This window comes from Alexandromys fortis, unplaced genomic scaffold (assembly GCF_014885135.2).
Source record: "Alexandromys fortis isolate MF-2015 unplaced genomic scaffold, M_Fortis_MF-2015_v1.1 scaffold_7, whole genome shotgun sequence".
Taxonomy (NCBI): Eukaryota; Metazoa; Chordata; class Mammalia; order Rodentia; family Cricetidae; genus Alexandromys; species Alexandromys fortis.
Window position 1 is genome coordinate 7,519,537 of NW_026067920.1, and position 23,714 is coordinate 7,543,250.

General features: G+C 47.9%; 1 protein-coding gene across 1 annotated transcript; it reads left to right on the top strand.

Moving 5' to 3' along the window:
- The first annotated feature begins 1,619 nt into the window (after window positions 1–1,619).
- Window positions 1,620–23,458, top strand: Nipsnap1 (nipsnap homolog 1). The gene is made up of 10 exons (XM_050140852.1): window positions 1,620–1,768; window positions 13,313–13,440; window positions 13,657–13,702; window positions 13,981–14,075; window positions 18,188–18,258; window positions 18,402–18,542; window positions 18,793–18,824; window positions 19,119–19,213; window positions 20,776–20,859; window positions 22,435–23,458. The coding sequence occupies exons 1-10, from the start codon at window positions 1,671–1,673 to the stop codon at window positions 22,497–22,499; spliced, it is 855 nt and encodes a 284-aa protein (XP_049996809.1). The 5' UTR covers window positions 1,620–1,670; the 3' UTR covers window positions 22,500–23,458.
- The last annotated feature ends 256 nt before the right edge of the window (window positions 23,459–23,714 follow it).

A 23,714-nucleotide genomic window follows, 5' to 3' on the forward strand; every position in this document is an offset into this window, starting at 1 on the left:
CCACCCTTACTCCATCTCAACCATCCCATTCCCCCAAACTCTCCCTAATCCTCTCCTTCTCCCTTCTCTCTCCCCATCTCCCCATCTCCCCTTCCCCCAACCCACCCACCCCCCTGCTCCCAACCTTTGCCTGGCGATCTTGTCTACTTTCAATATCCAGGAGGATAAATATGTTTTTCTTTGGGTTCACCTTCTTATTTAGCTTCTCTAGGATCACGAACTATAGGCTCAATGTCCCTTGTTTATGGCTAGAATCCACTTATGAGTGAGTACATACCATGTTCCTCTTTGTGGGTCTGGGTTATCTCACTCAGTAAAGTGTTTTCTATTTCCATATGATGGTCATTTTTAGTCAAACCAACACGTAGTTTAAATCTAAATTCTTGGGTTGCGGATAGCTCAGTTAGTATAACCCTGAAGACCTTACTGTAATTCCCAGCACATCACAGGAGGGAGTTGGTTCATAACCCCAGTGCTGGGGAAGCTTAGACAAGAGGGAGGGATGAGGGATGGCCACTCCCTCTGCTCTGGAGGTTTCAGCCAGCAGTGATTGGATATTTGTCTGCTACACCAGGTCTTGCCTATCAGTTGGTACAGAAAGGACTTGTTCAGTCAAATTTCGATGTTTCAAGGCCTTAAGTGGGAGCTACCTAGCCAGACTCACAAATTTGAGGGAGTCAGGAAGTTAGTTATGTCCTCTGCAAGTTCCTGACCCCAGGCACACAGAGTGGGAGTTACCAGCCAGTGGGTTGGTATTTTTTTGGTTGTTATATCTCTGTCTTTGGGTCCCCCAGGAGTCAGCAGGGTTTCCACCTCTATTTGTGGGTTTGTGGGCTGAGAAATCAAATATAGGAGCCCCAGATGAATAGATGGTGGAGAGAAAGCTTTTTTTTTTTTTTTTTAATTATGTAGCCTTCATTATCTTGTCTTGGCTTAAGTGCTGGGATTACAAGTGTAAAGCATCACACTCGGGTTCTGGAGAGAAAGCATTCTGCTTGCCCAGAGCCTTAACCGCCAGGCTTAAATAGCTGAAGAGATAGCTCGGCTGTTAAAAGCCGGTACTGCTCTTGAAGAAGAACATGAGTTTGAATCCCAGCCCATTAGGATACCTCAAACCTCCTTTAAAACTCCAGCTCCAGGATTTTGGAGGCCTCTGATGCCTGTACACACACAAACGATTAAAAATGAAATAAATTTCTTTAGATGTTTAAAAAAGTAAGTGTTGGAGAGTGTCTGTTCTTTTGATGAGATAAACACTGCTGATGCCTTGACCCAGAACACAAACTACCTGTGAAATCCTGCAGGGGTTCCACCTCCCCCCCCCCCAGTACCCTAGTAGGAAGGGAACTGACAGGCACACAAAACTTGTATACAATTTTGGGGTATGCAGACCCTCCTTGGTGTGTCCTCCGAATGTCCAGAACTTGTTGTTCGACGCCCGCATTTACCGAGGTGAATTCTAAGGTACAGAGCGGGGAAAGGGCTGTTCAAGGGAACGGAGCCAGTTAGCTGCAGAGCTCCAGCAGCTCCGAGGTGTGGCAACAGATTTGGAGGGTTCCCATCTGGCTGTTCTAGAAAGGTAGGCCGGCGAGGCGGAGGCGTGGCTTTCTCTAGCCCCGCCCCTCCGCCGGGCTGGGGCGTGGCCTTCCTGCGACCTGCTCTGGTCCAACATGGCTCCGCGGCTGTGCATCATCTCTGCAGCGGTACGGCGGCTGCTGGGGAAGCAGGGACCCCGCGCTGGGGATCTCGCGGCTGCGGCTGCTGTGCGGTGAGAGGCCGACGGGGCCGACCGCGTGCCCGGAACAGGGGCAGGGGAGGGGGCTGGAATGAAGAGAAGACTCTTGGGTTTAGAATTCGGGGGTTAGAGGAGGAGCTGCCAGAATGAAGGCCTGAGGAGAGTCTGAGAAAGAATGAGGGAGGTGAAGAGATACGAGTAGGGTTTTATTTTTTAAGCAGGTTCACACTACATGTGATTCGAACTCGGAATCCTCTTGCCTCGGCCTCCTAGATATTACTGGCGTGCATTATCATGCCTTGCTGGGCAGGTTCTTTGTCCTGTTTAGGACCTGGGTCTGGGCTGAGAATAAAAAATGAGGTGAGTGGGAGGGACAGGTCTTGAGCACTGGAGCGGGGAGTGGGGGAGCGAAAGCAGAGGACAGTGGTAGCAGCCCACTAGTCTGTCCTTTGTGATTTAGCACGCGCTGGGGGCTTCTGGGCCAGGCAGCTCCTCCCTCAGGAAGTTGTAGGAGAAAGGAGAGGTCTAGGGTACAGTGGGAATTCCCAAAGTGGTCCCTCACCCTGCACTGTACAGTGGGTCGACAGAAGGGGGTGGGAGTTGGTCAAGGTCAGTCTCTGAGCCCTTCGGAGGCTGCTCTGGAGGTAGGACCCAGGTCTCATGATGCACCCTGCACTTTGCACCACCGCTGGAGGAGAGAGGCTCGGCTCTGGCTGTAGGGCTTGGCTGCCCCTGACTGGCTCTGGGCTACTCCTCCCTCCTCCGAGCTGTGCCCTGTGCTAACCCTATCTCTGCATTTATCACCCTGAGCGCTTCTGACCCGGTGCTAACCTGTCCTTCCCTAGTCGGTCTCCTGTTTCCACAGCCCCGCACCCTCACAGGTTTGAGGACAGGGTAAGCGCAAAGAACATTTGCTAAAGGAGAGAAAACACCTGTCCTCACACCTGTGGAAAGGAATTCGCGTTCCTCCTGCCCCAGCCCAGGAGGGAAGCCATAGAGTCCCCATTAGATCACTGTGCACGGGAACTTTTGGAAAGCGGGTCCGTCACCTCCATGCTGGATATAGAGGGAGAAGCTGACATTGGGGAAAAGCCTGGGTTGTGCCTGGTAAACAGCCTTTTGTGGAGGGATGACCTTGGATAGAAGAAGGAAACAGGACTCGTCTGACAGGATTGTTTTGTGTGTCTGGGAAAAGAATCCAGGAGCTCAGGTACGCTAGGCTGCTGCTCTTTCTTTGAAACCATACTTTCTCTAGACCTCATTGGATTGTTGAGTACTGAAGAAGCCATGTTTGTGTTACCCATTGCCCAAGTCTGGGCCTCAAGCAATTTCTGTCATTGTGAGAGTTGAAAGGATATCCAGAAAAATAATCTTCTTACATTAAAAAATTAGTTTGAGCCTGACGGTGGTGGCGCACGCCTTTAACCCAGCACTCGGGAGGCAGAGGCAGGCAGATCTCTGAGTTGGAGGCCAGCCTGGTCTACATATCCAGCTCCAGGACAGATAGGACTACATAGAGAGACCATGTCTTACAAAACAAACAAAAAACAATTCTTTTGGGGACTAGAGAGATGGCGTAGCACTGGTTGCTCTTTCTGCATACCCAGGTTGATTCACGGCTCACACATGAGACCACTTACAGTTGTCTGAAACTCTACTTCCAAGGGATCTGACACCCTCTTTGGGCCTTCATGGGCGTACAAGTGGTGCACAGACACACACACAGGCAAAACACTCATGCATAACATAATCTAAAAATTATTTTATGTGGATGTGCAAATGAACACTTGTATTCATGTGTGTGTCTGTGTGTGTGCTTACGCACATGCGTGTCTATTCTATGGCATATGTGGCTCCCAGGGATCTAACTCAGGTTGTCAGTCTTGGCAGCAGGTGCCTTTACATCTCACTAGCCCAACATCATCTGTTTTGTTTTTTTTTTTCTATAAAGAAATTTACTTTTTTTAAATGTGTGTGTAGAGAGGAGAGGAATGAGAACGTGCACAGGAATGCAGGTGCTACTGAGCTAGAAAAAGGAGCTAAATCCCTTGGAACTGGAGCTCCAGGCAGTTGTGAGCCGCCCTACTGATGTGGCGCTGGGAACCAACTCTCGGGTCCCCTACAAGAGCAGCTTTGTGTTCCCTTAACCACCAAGCCATATCCAGCCACAAGATCATCTCTGTTTTTTGTTTTTATGAGACAGGGTTTCTCTGTGTAGCCCTGGCTGTCCTGGAACTCACTCTGTAGACCAGGCTGGCCTTGAATTCACATCTACCTGCCTCTGCCTCCTGAGTGCTGGGATTAAAGGCATGTGCCACCATCGCCTGGCACAAGGTCATCTTTAGGAGACCATGTTTTCCAGATGAATGGAGATACTGAGGTTGAGAAAGGAACAGTGGTAGGATCTTTAGTGTGGCAAACACCCAGAGGTCACAATGGGATGGGGGAAGGGTTAGAGACACCTGCTGCTTCTAATGTAGCAACCCTGGATGATTCTTGGTGAGCCTTGGTGTCTTTCTGTTACAGTGGGCATGGTAATCCCTGCTGTGAGCTGTGAAGACACACAGCATTTACCTATGATACCTACCCTTAATGATTTGCATTATTATTATTATTATTTGCCCTGGCCCCATATTGAGACCCGAGACCACCTCTTCTTGCTGATCTTCAGCCTGCTCCCTACCTTTCTGGAGTCACTCTTGGGGCTGGCAGTTCTACCAAAGACCTATGGTAAAGACACTGCATGGCAAGCGCTTCACTTGGTGAGCCAGCTTGCTGGCCCCTCATTGTTTAAATTTTTACTGTAAAAGGAGGGGTGAATATAATTAGAATACACTGTCCAAAATTCTCGAAGAATTAATAAGTTAAAAATAAATGTACTGTGAGGATTAACTTGTAGTATGTAGTAGCTGCTCAATACACAATGCTATTATCCAGGGTGCATACTTGTACTCATGTCACTGGTAGACTGAGGCAGGGGGATCATGAGTTAGAAGCTAAGCCTGGGATATATAACAAGATTCTTTTGAAAGAAAAAAAGAAAGAGAGAGAGAGAGAGAGAGAGAGAGAGAGAGAGAGAGAGAAGTTCGTGTTACTCCTACACTAATCTTGTTACCAACAAGCCTTTAGTAGTCATGGTGGTTCCGCTTGTTTTTATGTGTTTATGATGTGTTCCCCCTGTGACACTGGGGCCTGAACACAGGACCTCATGTGTGCTAGGCAAGCACTCTTCCACTGAGCTACACCCACAGCCCCAAACTTCGGTTCTCACAACCGGAACACCTCTCTCTCGATAAGCAGAAATGTGGAGCCAGCTCCAATTGAGAAGATGTTCAGGACCTAGAGAGCTGAGCATCCTGGTCTAGAAAGTTACGAGGTTCTCGAGCCTTCACACTTGGAGCGGCCTGTGCCGTTGACTTCCATCCATTGCCAGTGCCTCAGGAGATGGAAATGTTCTTGTCTAGGTGGAATAATTTCTGAGCTGTTGTGGCAGAAGCACTGTGCTAGGTCACACGGGGAATGGAAGGGTGATAGTCTGCAGCTCCTGTATAGCTGTGGGAAAAGGCGGGGCTGTGTGGAACTAATGAAAGAGCCTAGGTGAAACTGTGGGCGAGTCTCACAGAAAAGGGCTGGACTGGTCGCTGGGGCAGCTCCTTCTGATTCTTCTCAGGACTGAGGTTGAACTTAGGGCCTTGTGACTGCGAGGCAAGTGTTCTACCACAATGCTGTATTCCTCGCCCTTTAACATTGCGTTTGAGATCTAGTCTCACAATGTTGCCCAAGCTGGCCTTGGGATTTAAGGTGTATGTCACCAAACCCAGCCTGTTTTCATCATTTATTATGTGTGTATATATGTATATCTGAGTGTGGGCCAGATAGGCCAGAGGGGTGCATCCGGTTCCTTGGAGCTGGGTTCTCTGGGGCTGGAGGTGGTTGTGAGCCGCCAGGTATGGGTGCTGGGAACAGAACCCTGAGCTGTCCTGAAACTTGCTATGTAGATCAAGCTAGCCTTAAACTCATAAAGGTTGGGATTAAAGATGTTTGCCACTAGCTGAGCAGTGGTGTAGCACACCTTTAATTCCAGCACTTGGGAGGCAGAGGCCAGCCTGGTCTACAGAGTGACTTCCAGGACAGCCAGGACTGTTACACAGAGAATCCTGTCTTGAAAAATAAAAACAAAAACAAAATAACAAAACAAAAAACCAAAAAAACAAAAAAAAGAGATGTTTGCCATTATGTCTGCATCTTTAGAGTTTTTTTGTTTGTTGTTTGTTTTTCCTTGGAGATAAGGTCTCATATAGCCCAAATTTACTATGTGCCTGAGGATGACCTTGAAATATTATAGGCATGCTTCACCAAATCTGGCCTTTGTTGACTTTGAAAGCTGGGATTGGGTTGGTGAGATGGTAGCAGTTAGCAGTGCTTTCTGTGTCACTGTGAGACCCGGATTTGGATTCCACACCCATGTGACAAGCTGGGTGTTGTCTCAAGTGCCTGTAGCCCTGGTACTCTAGTGGACAGAGACAGGACGATCAGTGGGGCTTGCTGGCTGTTAGCCTAAGGGAGGAAAAAGGGCAAGCTCCCAGTTCAAGCAGAGACCCTGTCCCAGAGGAATAGAGGAGGAACTAGATGCTCTTTGTTTATGTACATAGATGTGATAATACCAGAAACACACACTCACATTCTAAAATTCAGATTGTAGCTATGCATGGTGCATGCATGTAATTCTAGCACCTCCAGGCTAGAGTTAAAAAATTGGGTCACCAGTTTGAAGCCAGCCTGTGCTGTGTAGGCAGTTCCGGGCTAGCCTAGGGTGAATAATGGGACCCTGCCCCACCCCCATAAAAAGTTAAATTGCTAGGCCTGCCTCATAATCCCTCCCCCCCCCCCCCCCGAGCTTTTGTGCAGTAATCTGTGGGGGAGCCTGAGCTTTCTGAGTAAGTTCTTAGGTCGTGCTGAGAGTGTTAGTCTGAGAACGCTGCAGTAGGCAGACCTAGCTCCAGAATTACCAAGTTTAAAAGAGAGCCAGAATCGCAAATAGGGACTCAGAGATATTTGGATTTTGCTTTGTGGGCACCAAGTAGAGGAATGGCGTGAAAAATAAGACTCTATGGGCTGGGTAGTGGTGGCGCACGCCTTTAATCCCAGCACTCAGGAGGCAGAGGCAGGTGCATCTCTGTGAGTTCGAAGCCAGTCTGGACTACAGAGCAAGTTCCAGAACAGGCTCCAAAGCTACACAGAGAAACCCTGTCTTGTGGGGGGGGGGGAGAAAAAAGCTTTTATGGTTGGGGAGATAGCTAAGTCTGTAAATGCTTGCCGTGTAAACATGAGAACTTGAGTTCAGATCTCCAGCATCCACGTAAAAAGCCAGACTTGCTGGGCGGTGGTGGTGCACGACCGGCTTTGATCCCAGCACTCGGGAGGCAGAGGCAGGCAGATCTCTGAGTTGAGGTCATCCTGGTCTACAAAGTGAGTTCCAGGACAGCCAGGGCTACACAAACAAACAAATGCCAGGTGTGAGGAGTCTAGTCTCTAGCACTAATTCTGCTGTGATGGTTGGAATGGAAAGGTCCCAGAGTCTGAGTCCACATTCTAGGTCAGGGCTTCTCTTTACTTTCAGGCTTTAGTCTGTCTATCTATCTGTTTGCATCTATGCCCCATTCATTTATTTCCCAAACATAGATTGAGTTTGTGCTGTGTGTTAGCCTTGCTCCGGTTACTGGAAACACAGCCGAACATACCAGATCCACCCTTGTGAGGCTGCATCTGGTGAGGAGACAAACAATAAATAAATAAAGTGTAATAATCAAACAGAGGTTTTTTTGGTTTTGGTATGTGATTCTTTTTTTCTTTTCTTTTCTTTCTTTCTTTCTTTCTTTTTTTTTGTAGTGCTGGAGATTGAACACAGGGTGTCATGCATGCTAGGTAGGCAGATATTCTCCCATGGATCTATTTTTTTTTTTAAAGATTTATTTATTAAGTATACAGTGGTCTGCCTGCATATGTCCCTGCAGGCCAGAAGAGGGCAGCATATTTCATTACAGATGGTTGTGAGCCACCACAACCATTGGTTGCTGGGAATTGAACTCAGGACCTTTGGAAGTGCAGCCAGTGCTCTTAACCTCTGAGCCATCTCTCCAGCTCTCTCCCATGGATCTGTATGCCTAGCTCAGGTGAAGGGTTTTAGATGTTCCTGCAGTTCTTGACCTGGGGGTTATAACCCCTTTGGTGGTCAAATGACCTTTTCATAAGGGTGGCGTACTAGATATCCTGTATATTAGATATTTACATTAAGATTCATAACAATATCAAAATTAAAGTTATGAAGTAGCAATAAAAATAATTTTATGGCTGAGGTCACCACAACTGTAGAACTGTATTAAAGGGTCGCAGCGTTAGGAAAGTTGAGAACCACTGCTGTAGAACAAAACAAGGGAGGGAGCAAAGTGAGAAAGACTGGGCAGGGCAAGGGTAGGAGAAAACCAGGAATTCACTAGAAAAGTAAAATTTGAACTCTTAAAAATGTGTACTTTGGGGCTGGAGCACTTGCTGCTGCTCTTGTAGAGGACCGGGGTTCAGTTCCCAGCACCCACACAGTGGCTCCCAGCCATCTGTAACTCCAGTACCTAGGGATCTAATGCTCTTTTCTGGCCCCCATGTGGTGTACATACATACATCCAGGTAACATTCATACACATTAAATAAATATATCTCTTAAAAAAATAATGTGCTTGAGGGTGTTGGCTTGAAATGGAGAAACTCTCTGGTTCTGAACAAGTCCCTTATTAGAGTTTTACTTATATAATAAACCATTTCCAACAACTAGTGTTGGAGAGATGACTTAGCAGTTAGGAGCACTGGCTGCTCCTCCAGGTAACTGGGTTTGATTCCCAGCATCCACATGGTGGCTCACCTCTGTCTATAACTCCAGTTCCAGGGGATCTGATATCATCTTCTGGCATCCAGGGAGCCAACATGGAAGTGGTGCACAGACATACATGCAGGTGAAACATCCGTATACATAAAATGAAATAAAAATTAATGTAAAAGAAAAGGCCTAGCTGGGTGAACTGCTGTGTTTTGCTACTCAACACATGGGGAAGCAGAACTGCAGAATTAGCATGGCTGGAGGAGAGGAAAGGCCTCAAAGCTCCAAGGACCGCCCCTGCCTAGCCTTGAAGCCCCTGGGCTTGCTTTTCAGAACTCACCACTGGATATTTACCTTGGCCATTAGTGATGTTAATGAGTTACTGGGAGCCTCGCTCTGGAGCAAAGGTCTTGGTGGGCAAATAGAGCCACTTTTCCTCCCTGTCACCATCTCCTGGGGAGTCAGTCACACCACTCAGAGCAAAGGCCATGCCCTTCAGTGTCCCACCTGAGGGACTGGTTGTCAAGGAAAGTGCTGTTCTCTGATTTTCCATATCCCTTAACAAGTTCCTTAAACTGTGAGCTAATTCATCCTGAAGGTGGCAGTAGTAGAACCCACACTCTAAGGGTTGCATGGCTTCATGGAGCTCCTGCAGTGAAGTTCCTAGAGCCTGGCTCAGGCACCCTAAGTCACCATGCATCCCATCTAAGGACACGTGTCCTTTTGCTCTTTGCTGTGAACAAATACATGCACAATAACTGAAGGAGCCCATGGCGTTAGATGTGTTTAAGCCAGCATTCTTCTCGCTTTATGAAACGCTAACCATCTTCCCTCTCCCAGGTAAGCAGCAGAGTCTTCCATTGCTGTAAGCTACTTTTCCCGTGACCAGATAGGAGCAGCTTAAGAGAGAAGGGCCGACTGTGTTTGAGCGAACAGTCCACAACGGCGGCCAGAGCCTGATGTGGCTGCTCATGTTGTGTCTGTAGTCAGGAAGCAGGAGAGATGAATTTAAGGGCTCAGTAGGCTTTCCACCTCCCCCATTTCCTCTTTTATTCAGTCTAGGTCTCTAGTCACTGAGTCGAATGAGTCTTCTCAGTTAAGCTGCTGGAAACACCTCACAGACATGACCAGAGTTGTGTCTCCTAGGTTATCCCAAACCCAGTCTGGTGAACAATGGCAATTAGATATTACACCCTTTACTCCTGTCTCACTTCCTGTAGTTTTGGTTATCTGCTAGCAGCTCTTGTTGGAAGATATGAAATGTAGCCAAGTGGTGGTGGCGCACGCCTTAATCCCAGCACTTGGGAGGCAGAGGCAGGCGGATCTCTGTGAGTTCTAGGACAGCCAGGACGGTTTCACCGAGATCCTGTGTCAAAAAAACAAAACAAAAAAACACCAAAGAAAAAGAAGTGGAAAATTTCAGGAATAAACCACATCCAGGTGGGCCGGGCGGTGGTGGCGCACTCCTTTAATCCCAGCACTCGGGAGGCAGAGGCAGGCAGATTTTAGTGAGTTTGAGGCCAGCCTGGTCTCCAAAGTGAGTTCCAGGACAGCCAGGGCTATTAAAAGTTTGCCTCTGATGGGACCTCTTGTGGCCTCAATTCAAATGAGCCTGGCTTACTAGGCCAGCATTTGACAAGACTACACCCTGAACTGGTGAGTGAGGAGACAGAAAGAAGTGAATGTAGGTTACATTTGACTATGAGAGTGTTGGGAGAGGCGTGCTAAGCCCACGGAGCTAGAGTTCTGTGGGAAATATGGATAGAGGGAAATTATTAATTGCATCCGTGTAAATAAGTGGCTGAGCAGGAAATGCACCCAGGTAGGAGTTAGGGCAAGCAAAGGCAGTAGTCCTCCATGAGGGTCCAGGTGTGTTAGTTGAGGAGTTTATGGGTCTTTTGGGGACGGTAAAGCAGGAGGGACTGAGACCAGAGGAGCAGAATAACACGTCAGAATGGCTAAAAATGACACTATTGGGTGATTTCAGGAAGGCAGGTAAAGAGTATGACAGTAGTCGTCAGGAAAGATGCGGCCAAGCCCTAGGCCAGGTATAGGGGCCCGAGCTATTGGAGTGAGGGGTGTGAGATCTTTTTAATTATTTAACATTTATTTATTTGTTTTATGACTATGGGTGTTTTGCTGGCTTTTATGTCTGAGCATCATGCGCATGCTTGGTGCCCCGGGTATCCAGAAGAGAGCACCAGATCTCCCGAGACAGGAGGGCTAAACAGTTGTGAGCCACCATTTGGGTGCTAGGAACTGAACCCAGGTCCTTGGATGAACAGCCAATGCTCTAACTGCTGAGCCATCTCCAGCCTGGAGGTGAATTTTTTTTTTTTGTTTTTTGTTTTTTGTTTTTCGAGACAGGGTTTCTCTGTGGTTTTGGAGCCTGTCCTGGAATTAGCTCTTGTAGACCAGGCTGGTCTCGAACTCACAGAGATCTGCCTGCCTCTGCCTCCCAAGTGCTGGGATTAAAGGCGTGTGCTACCACCGCCCGGCCTGGAGGTGAATTTTTGTTGTTGTTGTTGTTGTTTCTTTTTTGAGACAGGTTCTCTCTAATAGCCTTGACTGACCTGGCACTCACTCTATAGACCAGGGTGGCTTTGAACTCACAGAGATCCGCCTGCCTCTGCCTCCTGAGTACTGGGATTAAAGGGGTGCATCTTCACACCTGGGTGTGAGATCTTAAAAGTGCAGTTGGGAGGAAAAGTGGGCTGAGGAGTGTCTTAATTGTGAATTAGAGAGCTTCTAAGAGTTAGATTAAGGAGGCTGCTCTTGTGGAGGACCCAGGTTTGAGTCCCAGCACCCACATGGCAGCTCACAAACATCTGTATCTCTAGTTCCAGGGGATCTAACACTTCTGCTGACCTCCGTGGGGTCCTGTAAGCATGAGTCACACAAACATACACTTGGACACACATGCACATAAAATATCTGTATAAAAATAAAAAGAACTAGAGTGGCTGGAGAGATGGCTCAGTGGTTAAGAGTACTGACTGTTCTTCCAGAGGACCCGGGTTCAATTCCCAGAACCCACATGGCAGCTCACAACTGTCTGAAGATCCAGTTGCAGGGGATCTGGCACTTTCATACCAATGCACATAAAATAAAGTTAAATAAATCATAAAAAATATTTAAAAAAATAAATAAAAAGAACTAGATTAACCATTTCAGCCTTTTCAGATGTTAGAGGGTTGCCAAACAAGCATGGAAATCATACCATAATTTTGATGCTTTCATTTAATTCTTAATCTTGAAAAGGAAAGCTGAGCATTTTCAGACTGTAGGCATGGGGTAAGAGGGGGGAGGGGCAAAGCAAGGATATGTTCTAGAGAACAGTGGGTGGCGGCCTGATAGACTCTCCCTCTCTCCCTCTGCTTACAGAATTTGCTTCTTCCATTGCATCACGAATGCTGGGAATATTTTATCTGTGGCCATTATGCTAGGGGGAAGTGGCAAGACTTAGTTGCGTTTCCTGAGAACGTGGAAAAGCAGGATTGGGGAGTGGAGTGGAAGGCTGTTGGTCAGCTTGGTTGTTACCCTAAGAACTGTCAGAGTGGGCTTGGCAATGAATAATGGGCATTCCAGTTAGAAGCCTGGTGGCTTCTAGTAGGGTCAGAATCTCTGAGTCATGTCTAATCAGGGCAACATGGGCAGTGAGGAGACCCCTTCCTTTCCAGATGACTGTGTACACATAAATTACATGAAAAAGAAATTACATTTCTGCCCTTGGTGAACGCAGTTCTGCCTTTGAGGTTATTACCCAGAAAAAGTCCAGATTTTAGGGCCTCTGTTAAGCTCCGTCCTGCCACCATGAAGCTGTCAATACCTATGAGCCAGGTAGTCTGGGGTGGGGGTGTTGTAAGGGGGCTCAAGGTGAGGATCTGGCGGTAAATTTTGTGGTAAGTTCCGGAGTTTGTGCAAAGGTTGGGTATTTGTTGACTCTGAGATCCAGTAGAGGGCTCTTGAACTGACATTGACCTGATGGACCATATAAACTGTCATACTGGTCCAGGGTTAATTTGGAGTCCTTTCCAGCCACAAGGGTGACAGCTGTCCCATGCCACGGGGGCTAATGACTTGGAAGGGTCAATGGCTGGGCTCCCCGAGGGCCCCAGTATTTGAGTTCAGAATTCCTGGGAATTCTGTTCTCTCTTATTCATGTACAGAGAAAAGGGCTTGGTGATGCAGGAAAAGCTGATGCTGCTACAGAAGTCGTGTATGTTAGGGAACGAGAAGAAGGAACTTGTAAGATTGTATCATAGAACTCAGAACGGCAAAAGGAAGAATTTTGGCTGCTCACGGGGAGTAGAGTGATTGTTTGCCTTAGGCTGGCGAGGGTCTTTGTCATCACAAGGGTCCCATCTGGTGGGCATCAGGCATGGTGAGTTTGGGGGTTCCTCCTCTTAGCAATAGACTGTGATGTGTGGCTGGAGAACCCCTGGGCAGGGAGTGAAGGGAGAGAGGTGGGAGGCACAAATTCTCTCCTGGTCTCCTGGGCCCTACAAGGATACAGATGCAGACTGAGCAGCTGGAATCTCTAGAAGGCACCGTCTGCCCAGGTGATGACACTGCACTCTAACTGTGGGAGTCCATGCCCCTGTTTTCAGAAATGTAGGTCATCGGATCAAGGAGCAGCACACAGGCACAGGGGGATAGCTAGGGCTCCTGTGCCTCCACGTGGCCCTCTCAACCTCTCTGTTCTGCAGCTTCTATTCCAAGGACAGCGAAGGCAGCTGGTTCCGCTCCCTCTTTGTTCACAAGGTGGATCCTCGGAAGGACGCCCACTCCACTCTGCTGTCCAAAAAGGAGACTAGTAATCTCTACAAGATCCAGTGTGAGTAGCTGCTAAGCTGGCTAGCTGCACCTCAGGTTTCTCTTTTGTGGGTGGGTTCGGGGTAAAGAGCTGTGATACTGGAGATGAGAGGATGAGGATCCCGGATGCTGTCCTGAGAGCCTTGGCCCGATTTGGAACCTGCTCACCCAAACACGTACATAGAAGCGTGTGTGAGTACCGCATGCATTCACTTCTGCTCTCTCTCCTGCATTGCAGTTCACAATGTGAAGCCCGAATGTCTGGATGCCTACAACAGTCTGACGTGAGTCCTCCCTCTACTGTTCCCAGCCACTGTTGGGAGGTAGGGGGTAGGGCCCTCTTTCCTCAAGAAGCCCTTAAATCATTCTCTGCTTCATTCTCCTGCCAAAGTCAAGGGATGTGGATTCTAGAGCTGGAAGCCTTAAGGATGTCTTCCCCACCGATGTTTCTTAGAGGGGAGACAAACTTAGCCCCAGGGCCTGAGTTGGAACCTTTACCTCCCGGCCCTTAGTCCCTTAATGGTCAGTGCAAGCCCTGCTCCTTCTTGTGCCCCTCCCACAGGGAGGCTGTGCTGCCTAAGCTGCACCTGGATGAGGACTACCCCTGCTCGCTTGTGGGCAACTGGAACACATGGTACGGGGAGCAGGACCAGGCAGGTGAGCTCCTCTTGTGCCACCATGGCCTCCTAGCCCGGGTCTCCAGCAGCTCTCATGTCTGACTGCCCTCTGGGGAAGTGTGTTTCTCTCATACCCATTGCCCCACTCAACCTCTGGTGGCTCCGCCGTGCTCTCAAGCAGCCCGTGGGGTCCGTGAGTCCGTCCTTGCCCAGTCCACAACCCCATTTCACTACACCCTCTGCTCACTGTGCTGCCGGCCTGTGATTCGTCAGCCCAGACAGAACGGCTCTACTCACCTTATAGGTGGCTGAACTGAAGTGTTTTTTCTCCCTTGCCTGCTTTACTTGGTTTGATTTCCCTGTTTTTTGTTTTGTTGAGATGAAGACTCACTGTGTATTCCAGACTGGCCTCTAGGGCGTACTCTTCCTGACTCAGCCTCCTGAGTACTGAAATGGTCTGATCTCTTGTGGAGGTCAGCGGACAATGTTCTTTTCTGCACCTTGTTGAGGCAGGGTCCCCTTTGTTTCCGTGTGCACTGTGTGCACTCCGGGCTAGATTTCAGCTGTGCATGTGTGTGCTTCCATACCTAGCTTTCTCTCGGGTCCCAGGGATCAAGCCCTGATTGTCTGGCTTATGTAGCAAGAGCTTTTGGCTGCCGAGCCATCTTACCAACTCTTGCCTGTCTTACAGTTTTATATTTTGGTGTAGACATGGCATCCTTCTGAAAAACTGGATTCTTTGCATTTTTTGCTGGATCAGGTACTATCCTTGCTGGGTCAGGCTCTATCCCTGGCTCTTTTACCTCTTGCCTCTTCATTCCCTGATCATGTGTCCCTGTAGCTGCCGAAATACTTGCCTGCCTTCTCGTATAGGTAGTGAGTTTTGGGGGTCAGGGCTATGTCTCTTTGCAGTATTTAATACTCAATATAAATATTTCCTCTCTTTAAAACATTTCATGCTGAGGAGTAGGGTAGGCTAAAGTGATGGCTCAGGGGTTAAGAGTACTGGCTGTTCTTCCAGAGGACCCAGGTTCCATTCCCAGCACATACATGGTGGCTTGCAAGTGTCTGTAACTTCAGTGACAAGGGAATCTCACACCCTCTGCCAGCCTCCACAGACATGCATGCACATGGTGCACAGACATGCATGTAAGCCAAACACCTATGCTCATAAAATTCAAAAGTAAATAGTCCCTCGAAAACTTACTTTCAAAAACTTAATGCTGGGGCCTGGCGGGGTGTCTAAGCAGTTAAGAGCACTTTTTGTACTTGCAGAGGACCTGAATTCAATTTCTGAATCCAACTATTACACAACCATCCGTAATTCCAGTTCTGGGGAATCTACGTCGTCTTCTGAGCTCCATGGACACCAGGCACACACATGATACACACACATGGTACACACACATGCATTCAAGCAAAGCGCTCATACTCATAAACTTAATCTTGAAAAAAAATTGTTGTTTTAAAAGCTCATGCTGACTGACTCCTGTAATCCTAGGATTTAGGAGACTGAAGCAGAAGGATTACTGTGAATTTGAGGACACGTTGGTCTACAGAGTGAGAGCCACACCAGCCAGGTCTACAGAATGAGACTATGTCTAAAAAATTAAACCCAAACTTAACTAAAACAACCAAAGAATCCACAGTTCCTCATTCATCTTTGACACATTCCAGTTGTCCACAGAATCTGCCATTGATGACAGCAGCTGTAAACATTTCCCGAGTACCACAGCCACTACAGACAATCCTCTGAGCCTCCCTTGCATATGCCCAGCAATGGGGCTCATCACCCCATAAGCCAACCTGTCTCAATCCTGATAAATGTGTGTCTAATAAAAAAAACCTGTAAACCTAGTGTGTGTACACATTTGTAACCCCAGTTCTTGGGAAGTAGAAGCAGGAGGTTCACCGTAAGTCTAGGGCCAGCTTAGTCCACATATCAAGTTCAGGTCAGTGGGGCCTCATAGAGACCCTGACTCAAGAAATAAAATAGGAAGTCTGTACACAGAGAGTTCTGTAAGTACCTGTTCTGTGTGGATGGCATGTGTATGAAGGTCATGTGTACGTTGGCATCTCTGTGTGTATCCTTCTACCCCTAACCACAGGCTGGTGTTTTCGGGTATCCCAGTCCTTTCCCACCCTTACCTTCTTTCCTCCACCCCTTTTTACACAGATCAGGCTGACCTTGAACCTTCTGATCTCCTGTCTCCCTCCTAATGTGTGTCACCAGCTCAGTTTTTTTTTTTGTTTGTTTGTTTTGTTTTGTTTTTGTTTTTCGAGACAGGGTTTCTCTGTGGCTTTGGAGCCTGTCCTGGAACTAGCTCTGTAGACCAGGCTGGTCTCGAACTCACAGAGATCCGCCTGCCTCTGCCTCCCGAGTGCTGGGATTAAAGGCGTGCGCCACTATCGCCTCGGCTTCACCAGCCCAGTTTTATGGGAATTTGATCCCAGGGCTTTGTGCAGGCTACTAGTTGATCTATATCCCCAGCCTGCCTCCTTCCTTCAGAAGGTAAGGTCTCCCTTTGTTACCCAGATATTGATTGGCTCAAGGCATCATTCTGCATCAGCTTTCCAAGTGGCTGGAACTATGTGTCCCTGTCTCCATACATAGCTGTAGTTTTTATTTTTATTTTTCTCTTAAATTCACTGCCTTGGAACATTCTTGTTTTGTAACTGGTTGGTTGGTTGTGTTTTGCAGTGCTAGAAATGGAACTTAGTTAGATCCCCTGCTGTTGTTGGTTGTTTTCCTATTTGGACCCTTATGGGCTCTTTTGAAGAACCTGTTACCCAGCTCCCAAATAAATCACATCACAGAGGCTTTCTATTACTTATGAATGCCTGGTCTTAGCTTGGCTTGTCTCTAACCAGCTTTTTTTTTTTTTTTTTAATTTTTCGAGACAGGGTTTCTCCTTTTTTTTTTTTTTTTTTTTTTTTTTTTTTTTTTTTTTTTTTTTTGGTTCCTGTCCTGGAACTAGCTCTTGTAGACCAGGCTGGCCTCGAACTCACAGAGATCCGCCTGCCTTTGCCTCCCGAGTGCTGGGATTAAAGGTATGCACCACCACCCAGCTTGGCCTAACCAGCTTTTCTTATCTTGAATTAGCCTGTCTACCTTTTGCCTCTGGGCCTTTACCTTTCCTTACTTCTGTGTTTCTTGCTTTACTCCATGGCTGACCATGTAGCTGATCCTTGACATCTTCCTCTCGTTCTCTTTCCTCCTCCTCTTTCAGCCTTCTTGTTTCTCCTGTTTATTCTCTCTGCCTGCCAGACCTGCCTATCCTTTCTCCTGCCTCGCTGTTAGCCATTCAGCTTTTTGTTAGACCATCAGGTGTTTTAGACAGCCAAAGAATCATCGCTTCAAAGAGTTAAACAAATACAACATAAACAAAAACAACACATCTTTACATCATTAAACAATGTTCCACAGCATAAGCAAAAGTAACACACCTTAAAATGATAATCCCCAGGGGGCTGGAGAGATGGCTCAGTGGTTAAGAGCATTACCTGCTCTTCCAAAGGTCCTAAGTTCAATTCCCAGCAACCACATGGTGGCTCATAACCATCTGTAGTGAGATCTGGTGCCCTCTTCTGGCCTTCAGGCATACAGACAGAACATTGTGTACATAATAAATAAATATTTAAAAAAAAAGAAAAAAATGATAATCCCCAATACCTGCTATTAGACAAGCGCTCTACCACTGAGCTGCAGCATCAGCCCTCTCGGAGTGTTCTGTTCAGCCCTGTGTTTCCTGGTGTTCCTGGGGTGGAAGACACTCAGATCACCTTCTGTTTGGTTTTGTTTGTGATGCTGTAGATGAAACCCAGGTCCTTCTGTGTGCCAGGCATGTGTTTTATCAGTAGCTACTCCTATCCACATCTAATCCTCTTGTTGATGCTATTTTAGAAATGTTGGTGGGATTTTGTGGATGAGGACATTGAGTCCTAGAAGGGTCAAAGAATACCCAAGCAGAACAAAGCTAGTGGTCCCCTGGGCTTGCACCTAAGGTCATCCCCCCACCCAGTGCTACTCTTCACCAAGACAAAGGGCACCAGGAGACCCCTGCTCTGCTGCTACATACACAGTCCAGTCTTGGTGCTGGTTAGTCAGGCAGGCTCTTGGTAGCCCCTTGACCTGTATCCTATCCCCAACAGTGCACCTATGGCGGTTCTCAGGTGGCTATCCAGCCCTCATGGACTGCATGAACAAGCTAAAAAACAACAAGGTATCCCAGCATCCTGTGTGCATGTTGCTTCCAGCCCAGCCCTGTGTGGAGGGGAGTGTGGGAGATTCCTCTAACCCACAGAGCACACTGACAGGGTAGCATAACCCCCCCTGGCTACTGTGCCTACAATGCCTTACATTCAGGAGTACCTGGAGTTCCGAAAGGAACGGAGCAAGATGCTGCTGTCTAGGAGAAACCAGTTGCTTCTGGAGTTCAGTTTCTGGAATGAACCACAGCCCAGAGCTGGCCCCAACATCTATGAACTGAGGACATACAAGCTCAAGGTACCTGCCTTCCGACAGAGCCCCTCTTGCTTGCTTCCCCTCTGTTGTGTTGCTTTGCAAGAGCTCAGGTTAGGAGGGCCTGATGCTCCTCCCTCCTTATGAGCTCAGAGCAGAGAGAGGTATGTGTGTTCCTGTGTTCCTGTGCGTAGCTGCACAACAGGCATGAATCAGGCTAGTTTCCCATCCCTGCCCCTGGGATGTTGGGAGTCCAAGGTGGTGCTCACTTCCTCCTCCTCTGGATCTTTTTCAGCCAGGAACCATGATTGAGTGGGGAAACAACTGGTAAGTGGGAGCACTCGTGTTGGAAATGTGGTGGCCCCTGCTGTCCTGCCCCATTAGCTCCCAGTGGGCTCTCTCAGGGATGCTCTGTTCCTCCCAGATCTCAGAGAAGGAGCCACCTGCACAGCGCAGATTCTGTAGAGGAAAGTGCTGCCAACCAGTCAGCGCTGCACCTCCAGAATCCATGCCCTGGGCCCCACTTTGATCCCGCCCATAAAGTGTGGCCAGTGAATCAGCCTGGGCCACCTTGAGGGACCATTGGCTGGGCCTCTGTCCCATGTTCTCTGCTGTCTCCAGGGCTCGGGCCATCAAGTACCGTCAAGAGAACCAGGAGGCAGTGGGAGGCTTCTTTTCACAAATAGGAGAGCTCTACGTCGTGCACCACCTATGGGGTAGGTTGGAGACACTCAAGGGGCCCCTGTTTGTCCCCTGTCACTCGTAAAACATGTGGATGCGTTTGTGTTCCTATTGCTCTTACATCCTAGCTGAGGGAGATGCAGCCTCAGACAAACTAGAAAAAAGGGCCCAATTTTACATGATAACAGATGCTGCAGGAGACTAGGCACGGGGTGACAGCAGAAAGAAGCACAGGGAGCCTGCTGGTGGTGGCGGCACACGCCTTTAATCCCAGCACTCAGGAGGGCAGAGGCTGGTTGATCTCTGTGAGTTTGAGGCCAGGCTGATTTACAAAGTGAGTTCCAGGACAGACTCCAAAGCTACAGGGAAACCCTGTCTTGAAAAACCAAAACCAAACAAACAAAACAAAAAAATTAAAAAAGAAAGAAAGAAAGAAGCACAGGGACCTTAGTGGCTTGGATAGACAAGGTGCTTCTGGAGGGTAAAATACGAGTCCTGAACTGACGGTGAGGAAGCCAGCTATGAATTGCTGGGGGGAAGTCGCAGCAGAAGGAGCAGCATGTGAGAGGCCTTCACTGAGTGGAAACGAGGAGGACTTGGAGGGAACTAGGAAGAGAGTATGTGTATGGGACGGATGGAGGAGGACAGCCACCAGATCAGGCTGGGCCTTGCAGGCCGTGGGAATTTATCATGGATGATAAATAAAATAAAAATAAATAAAAGCTGGGGTTTATCATGGATGTGGTGGGTGGAGGCAGCGGCAGCATCTAAGTTCTGAAGCTGCCATGCTCCTTTCCAAGAGTGCCTCGCGGGGAAGCAAGGTTGGAAACTGGGCATGGGAAGGTGCTTGCTTTAGTGCACCAGGTAGGCACGGGCTGGCTTCCGGTCATGGCAGTGGTGTGCTGAGGCAGATGAATTGGTCTAAAGATTGAATCGGTGGGACCTGGGATGAACTGCTGGAGGAGAAAGGAGAGCATTCAGATTCTTCCCGGAGCAGCTGTCTGTCCTTTTGTAAGACAAGGAGGTCAGGGGGAGCAGCTAGGTCATGGGATTGAAGTGTAACTATGGTTTCTGGGAGTATTATATTTAGGATGCCGGTGTTGGGCCAGTCAAATGGTGGTAAAGGCATTTGCCACCAAGCCTGACAACCTGGATTTGATTCCCAGGACCCTCATGGCAGGAGTCATCTGACTCCTGCAACTTATCTCCTGATCACCATGAATAAATAAATAAATGCAATAAAAACTACAAAATACAGATGCTCCCAACTAGAAATGTCACATGGGCACCAGATATAGGAGTTCACAGGAGAGTTTGAGAGTGGAAATAGAAAGAGTTACTAGCATACATATATGCTTCAAAATCCTTAATCCCTACCACAGGGCCTTTGTACATGCGTGTGCCACTATTGCCCGGGTGAAATTAATCATTTTAGTATGTGCAACTGGATGATAGTGACAGCCGTGTTTATTGACAGTCTAAGGAGGGGTACCTAGGGATGAAGAGATAGTAGGGCAGGGTTTGGAACAATGGAAGGGTCCCTGCGCTGAGGAAGGGATCAGATTCTCTGACGAATGAACCTGTGCCTTTCTCACAGCCTACAAAGATCTGCAGTCTCGAGAGGAGACTCGAAATGCGGCCTGGAGGAAGAGGGGCTGGGATGAAAACGTCTACTACACAGGTGGGTGTCTGCTCTGCAGTTGGGTGTCTGCTCTGCAGGTGGGTGTCTGCTCTGCAGGTGGTCTGCTCTGCAGGTGGGTGTCTGCTCTGCAGGTGGTCTGCTGGGAGACCAGAGGAAGCAGATCTCTGCAGGCGGCTGCAATCCCTTGGTTACCTCCAGTGTATTCCCACACTATTTTCTTTGTTCTGTTGTGTGCCATTGCCCACCCAACCTTTTCTATTGCTTTTTGCATTACCTTGCTGTGTTGCCCAGGCTCATCCTGCATGGACCTTCTTCCTCAGTCTTCCAAGTTGCTGGGATTGCAGGCCTATACCACTATGCCCAAGTAGGAACTTACTTTGACATGCATTAGTAGGCTTTTGTCTTTGTTAGTGGGGTACACATTCCACATGATACAATCCGCCCTGAGGCTTTAGGACTCACACAGGCAGGTGATCCCTATGTGAGATGTGCCCCTGGGTCAGCTGTGCCCCTCACAGAAGTAGCTGTTCCTAGTCAGATGGTAATGTAGATGCTGTCTCTGCAGGGAAGACATTAAGAATTAATATATGGAAATTGCTTTGCCCTGATCTACCATCAAAACATGCAGTAAATTTTTTGAACCCACATAGAGACATAAACATTACAAAAAAAATAGGTAAAATTTCTTAAAAAAAAAAAAAAAAAACCTGACCTCCTGGGGACTTTCTGTTGACACCCATACCCCCATGGGCATGGCCTCCCTAGCTGTATGAGGGCAGTTGCACTAAATCAAGCCTCAGTCAGCCCTTACAGCTCTCACCTTGCCTGTGTACCACTACAGTTCTCTTTGATCTTTGGTTGTTGGTGCTGGAGGTGGAGTCCAAGACCTCATACATATTCATCAGCATTGCCCCCATCATAGACCTACACCCTAGCGGAGGCAGGCGGATCTCTGTGAGTTCAAGACCAGCCTGGTCTACAGAGCTAGTTCCAGGACAGGCTCCAAAGCCACAGAGAAACCCTGTCTCGATAAACAAAACAAAACAAAACAAAACAAAAAAAAAGAACTACACCCTAGGCCTTAGAATTACTTTTCTCCTGGGCAGTGGTGGCGCATGCCTTTAATCCTAGCAATCGGGAGGCAAAGGCAGGCTGGTCTCTGTGAATTTGAGGCCAGTATGGTCTACAGAGCTAGTTGCAGGGCAGGCTCCAAAGCTACATTGACCCCCCCCTCCCCAAAATTCTTTTCTTCAAATCTTCCTATGTTATCCTTAATGTGGCTTGTCCTTGCTTTTATCTTATTTGACTTAGTGTGCTTTGTTTGTTCTGGAAGCGAGGGTAGAATCCAAGGGCTCATACGTGCTAGGCAGCCGCACTACCACTGAGTTACCTCTCAGCCCTATGGTAGTTTTTTTTTTCCACATACATAAGAAAATGAATAAAATTATCTTAAAAAAAATCCAGCTCATTACCACCTAAATCCTTATGCTTTTGACCTTTCTCAGAAGTCAGAAGGGACCTCTTCCAATGACAGGTTTTGAGAGTTTTTAGGCTGGAACCAAGAGTACTTGGCTTGCCTCAGGCACCCGGTAACCTCTGCTTCTCTCTCCATAGTCCCCTTGGTTCGACACATGGAATCACGAATCATGATCCCTCTGAAGATTTCTCCTCTCCAGTGAGACTGGCCCTGCCTCCACCTCCTTCCCTTCCTTCTTTGGAGCAAGCTGGAACAGAGGAACTTCTAGGCCTGCTGGCATAGTTTTCTCTCAGCTTTGGAAGAATTCTGCTGGGTTGTGTTCAGCTTGGAAAAGCTGTTTCCTGAGAACTTACAGTTCTGTCTGTACCTGCCCCATCTCTCTCCCAGGCCGGAAGACATTTCAAATTCCCGTAATGAAGAATAGCAACCTTTTGGCCATTCACTCGTTTCCCTGAGACTCCTTGTCTCCAGGCTGTCAAGTCCAGCTAACACTGTGGACATGGCTTAGTTTAACAGGTGGCATAACTCATAGTTAAGAGGTGGGGTGTGACAAGATATCAGACCAGGTATGGCCTCATGGTCTCTACTCATTAAAAAAGCAAGTCTGAGCCTTAACAATGTGGAACTGCCATAAACTCTGAAGTTAGCAAAGTCAGGAGGAGACCCAGAATTCTGAGAGGGGCTGGGAAAATGATGGAAGGGAGGGAGGAGGACTTAGGTACGTGACACAGACTTGCAGGAACCCAGAAGCTGGAACATAGGACTCAGGTTTTGGGTTTGAAACAGAATTGGAAGAGACCGGAGATGACAGAACTCCTTAGGGAGAGGGCCCTAAGACAGATGGAGAGGCTTAGCCATTCTTTCCTATAATGCAGTTAAAACTGGAATTTGTGTTCCAGCTCTTCCGTACTTTCTCCTTCCTCCAGGCAGACATGCAGCTAGAGACCTATATTCCTGTCTTGAATTTCTTCCCCAACTTGGCATTCTGTCAGCCAAACCCTCGTTTTACAGAACCACCAGGCCTGTGGAATGGGTTCAGTGATTCTGGGGTCTCCTCAGTGACCCCCTTACCTCATGAACCCCAGCTTAGCATGGTTTTGTTACTGTACCAGGGAAATGTGCTGGGATAGTTGATGGAACCAAATTAAATATTTACTGTAAGTTGTGTGGTGTCTTCCTCTGCGAGGAATCTCAGCAGTTGTTCAAGGTGGGAAGCTTCCAGGTGGCTGAGGCGTACCTTGCCCTTGATCTCTTAGAGAAGACAACTTCATCTTCACCCCAGGGCAAGAGAAGAAACTGTTTCTGCACCACCTGGTATTCATACACATTTTAAGTCCCAAACAAGCAGGATTTACTCCAGAAATACCAGGGATAAGAAACACGGGAAGTTTTTGAATACTGCATTAGAATGACGATT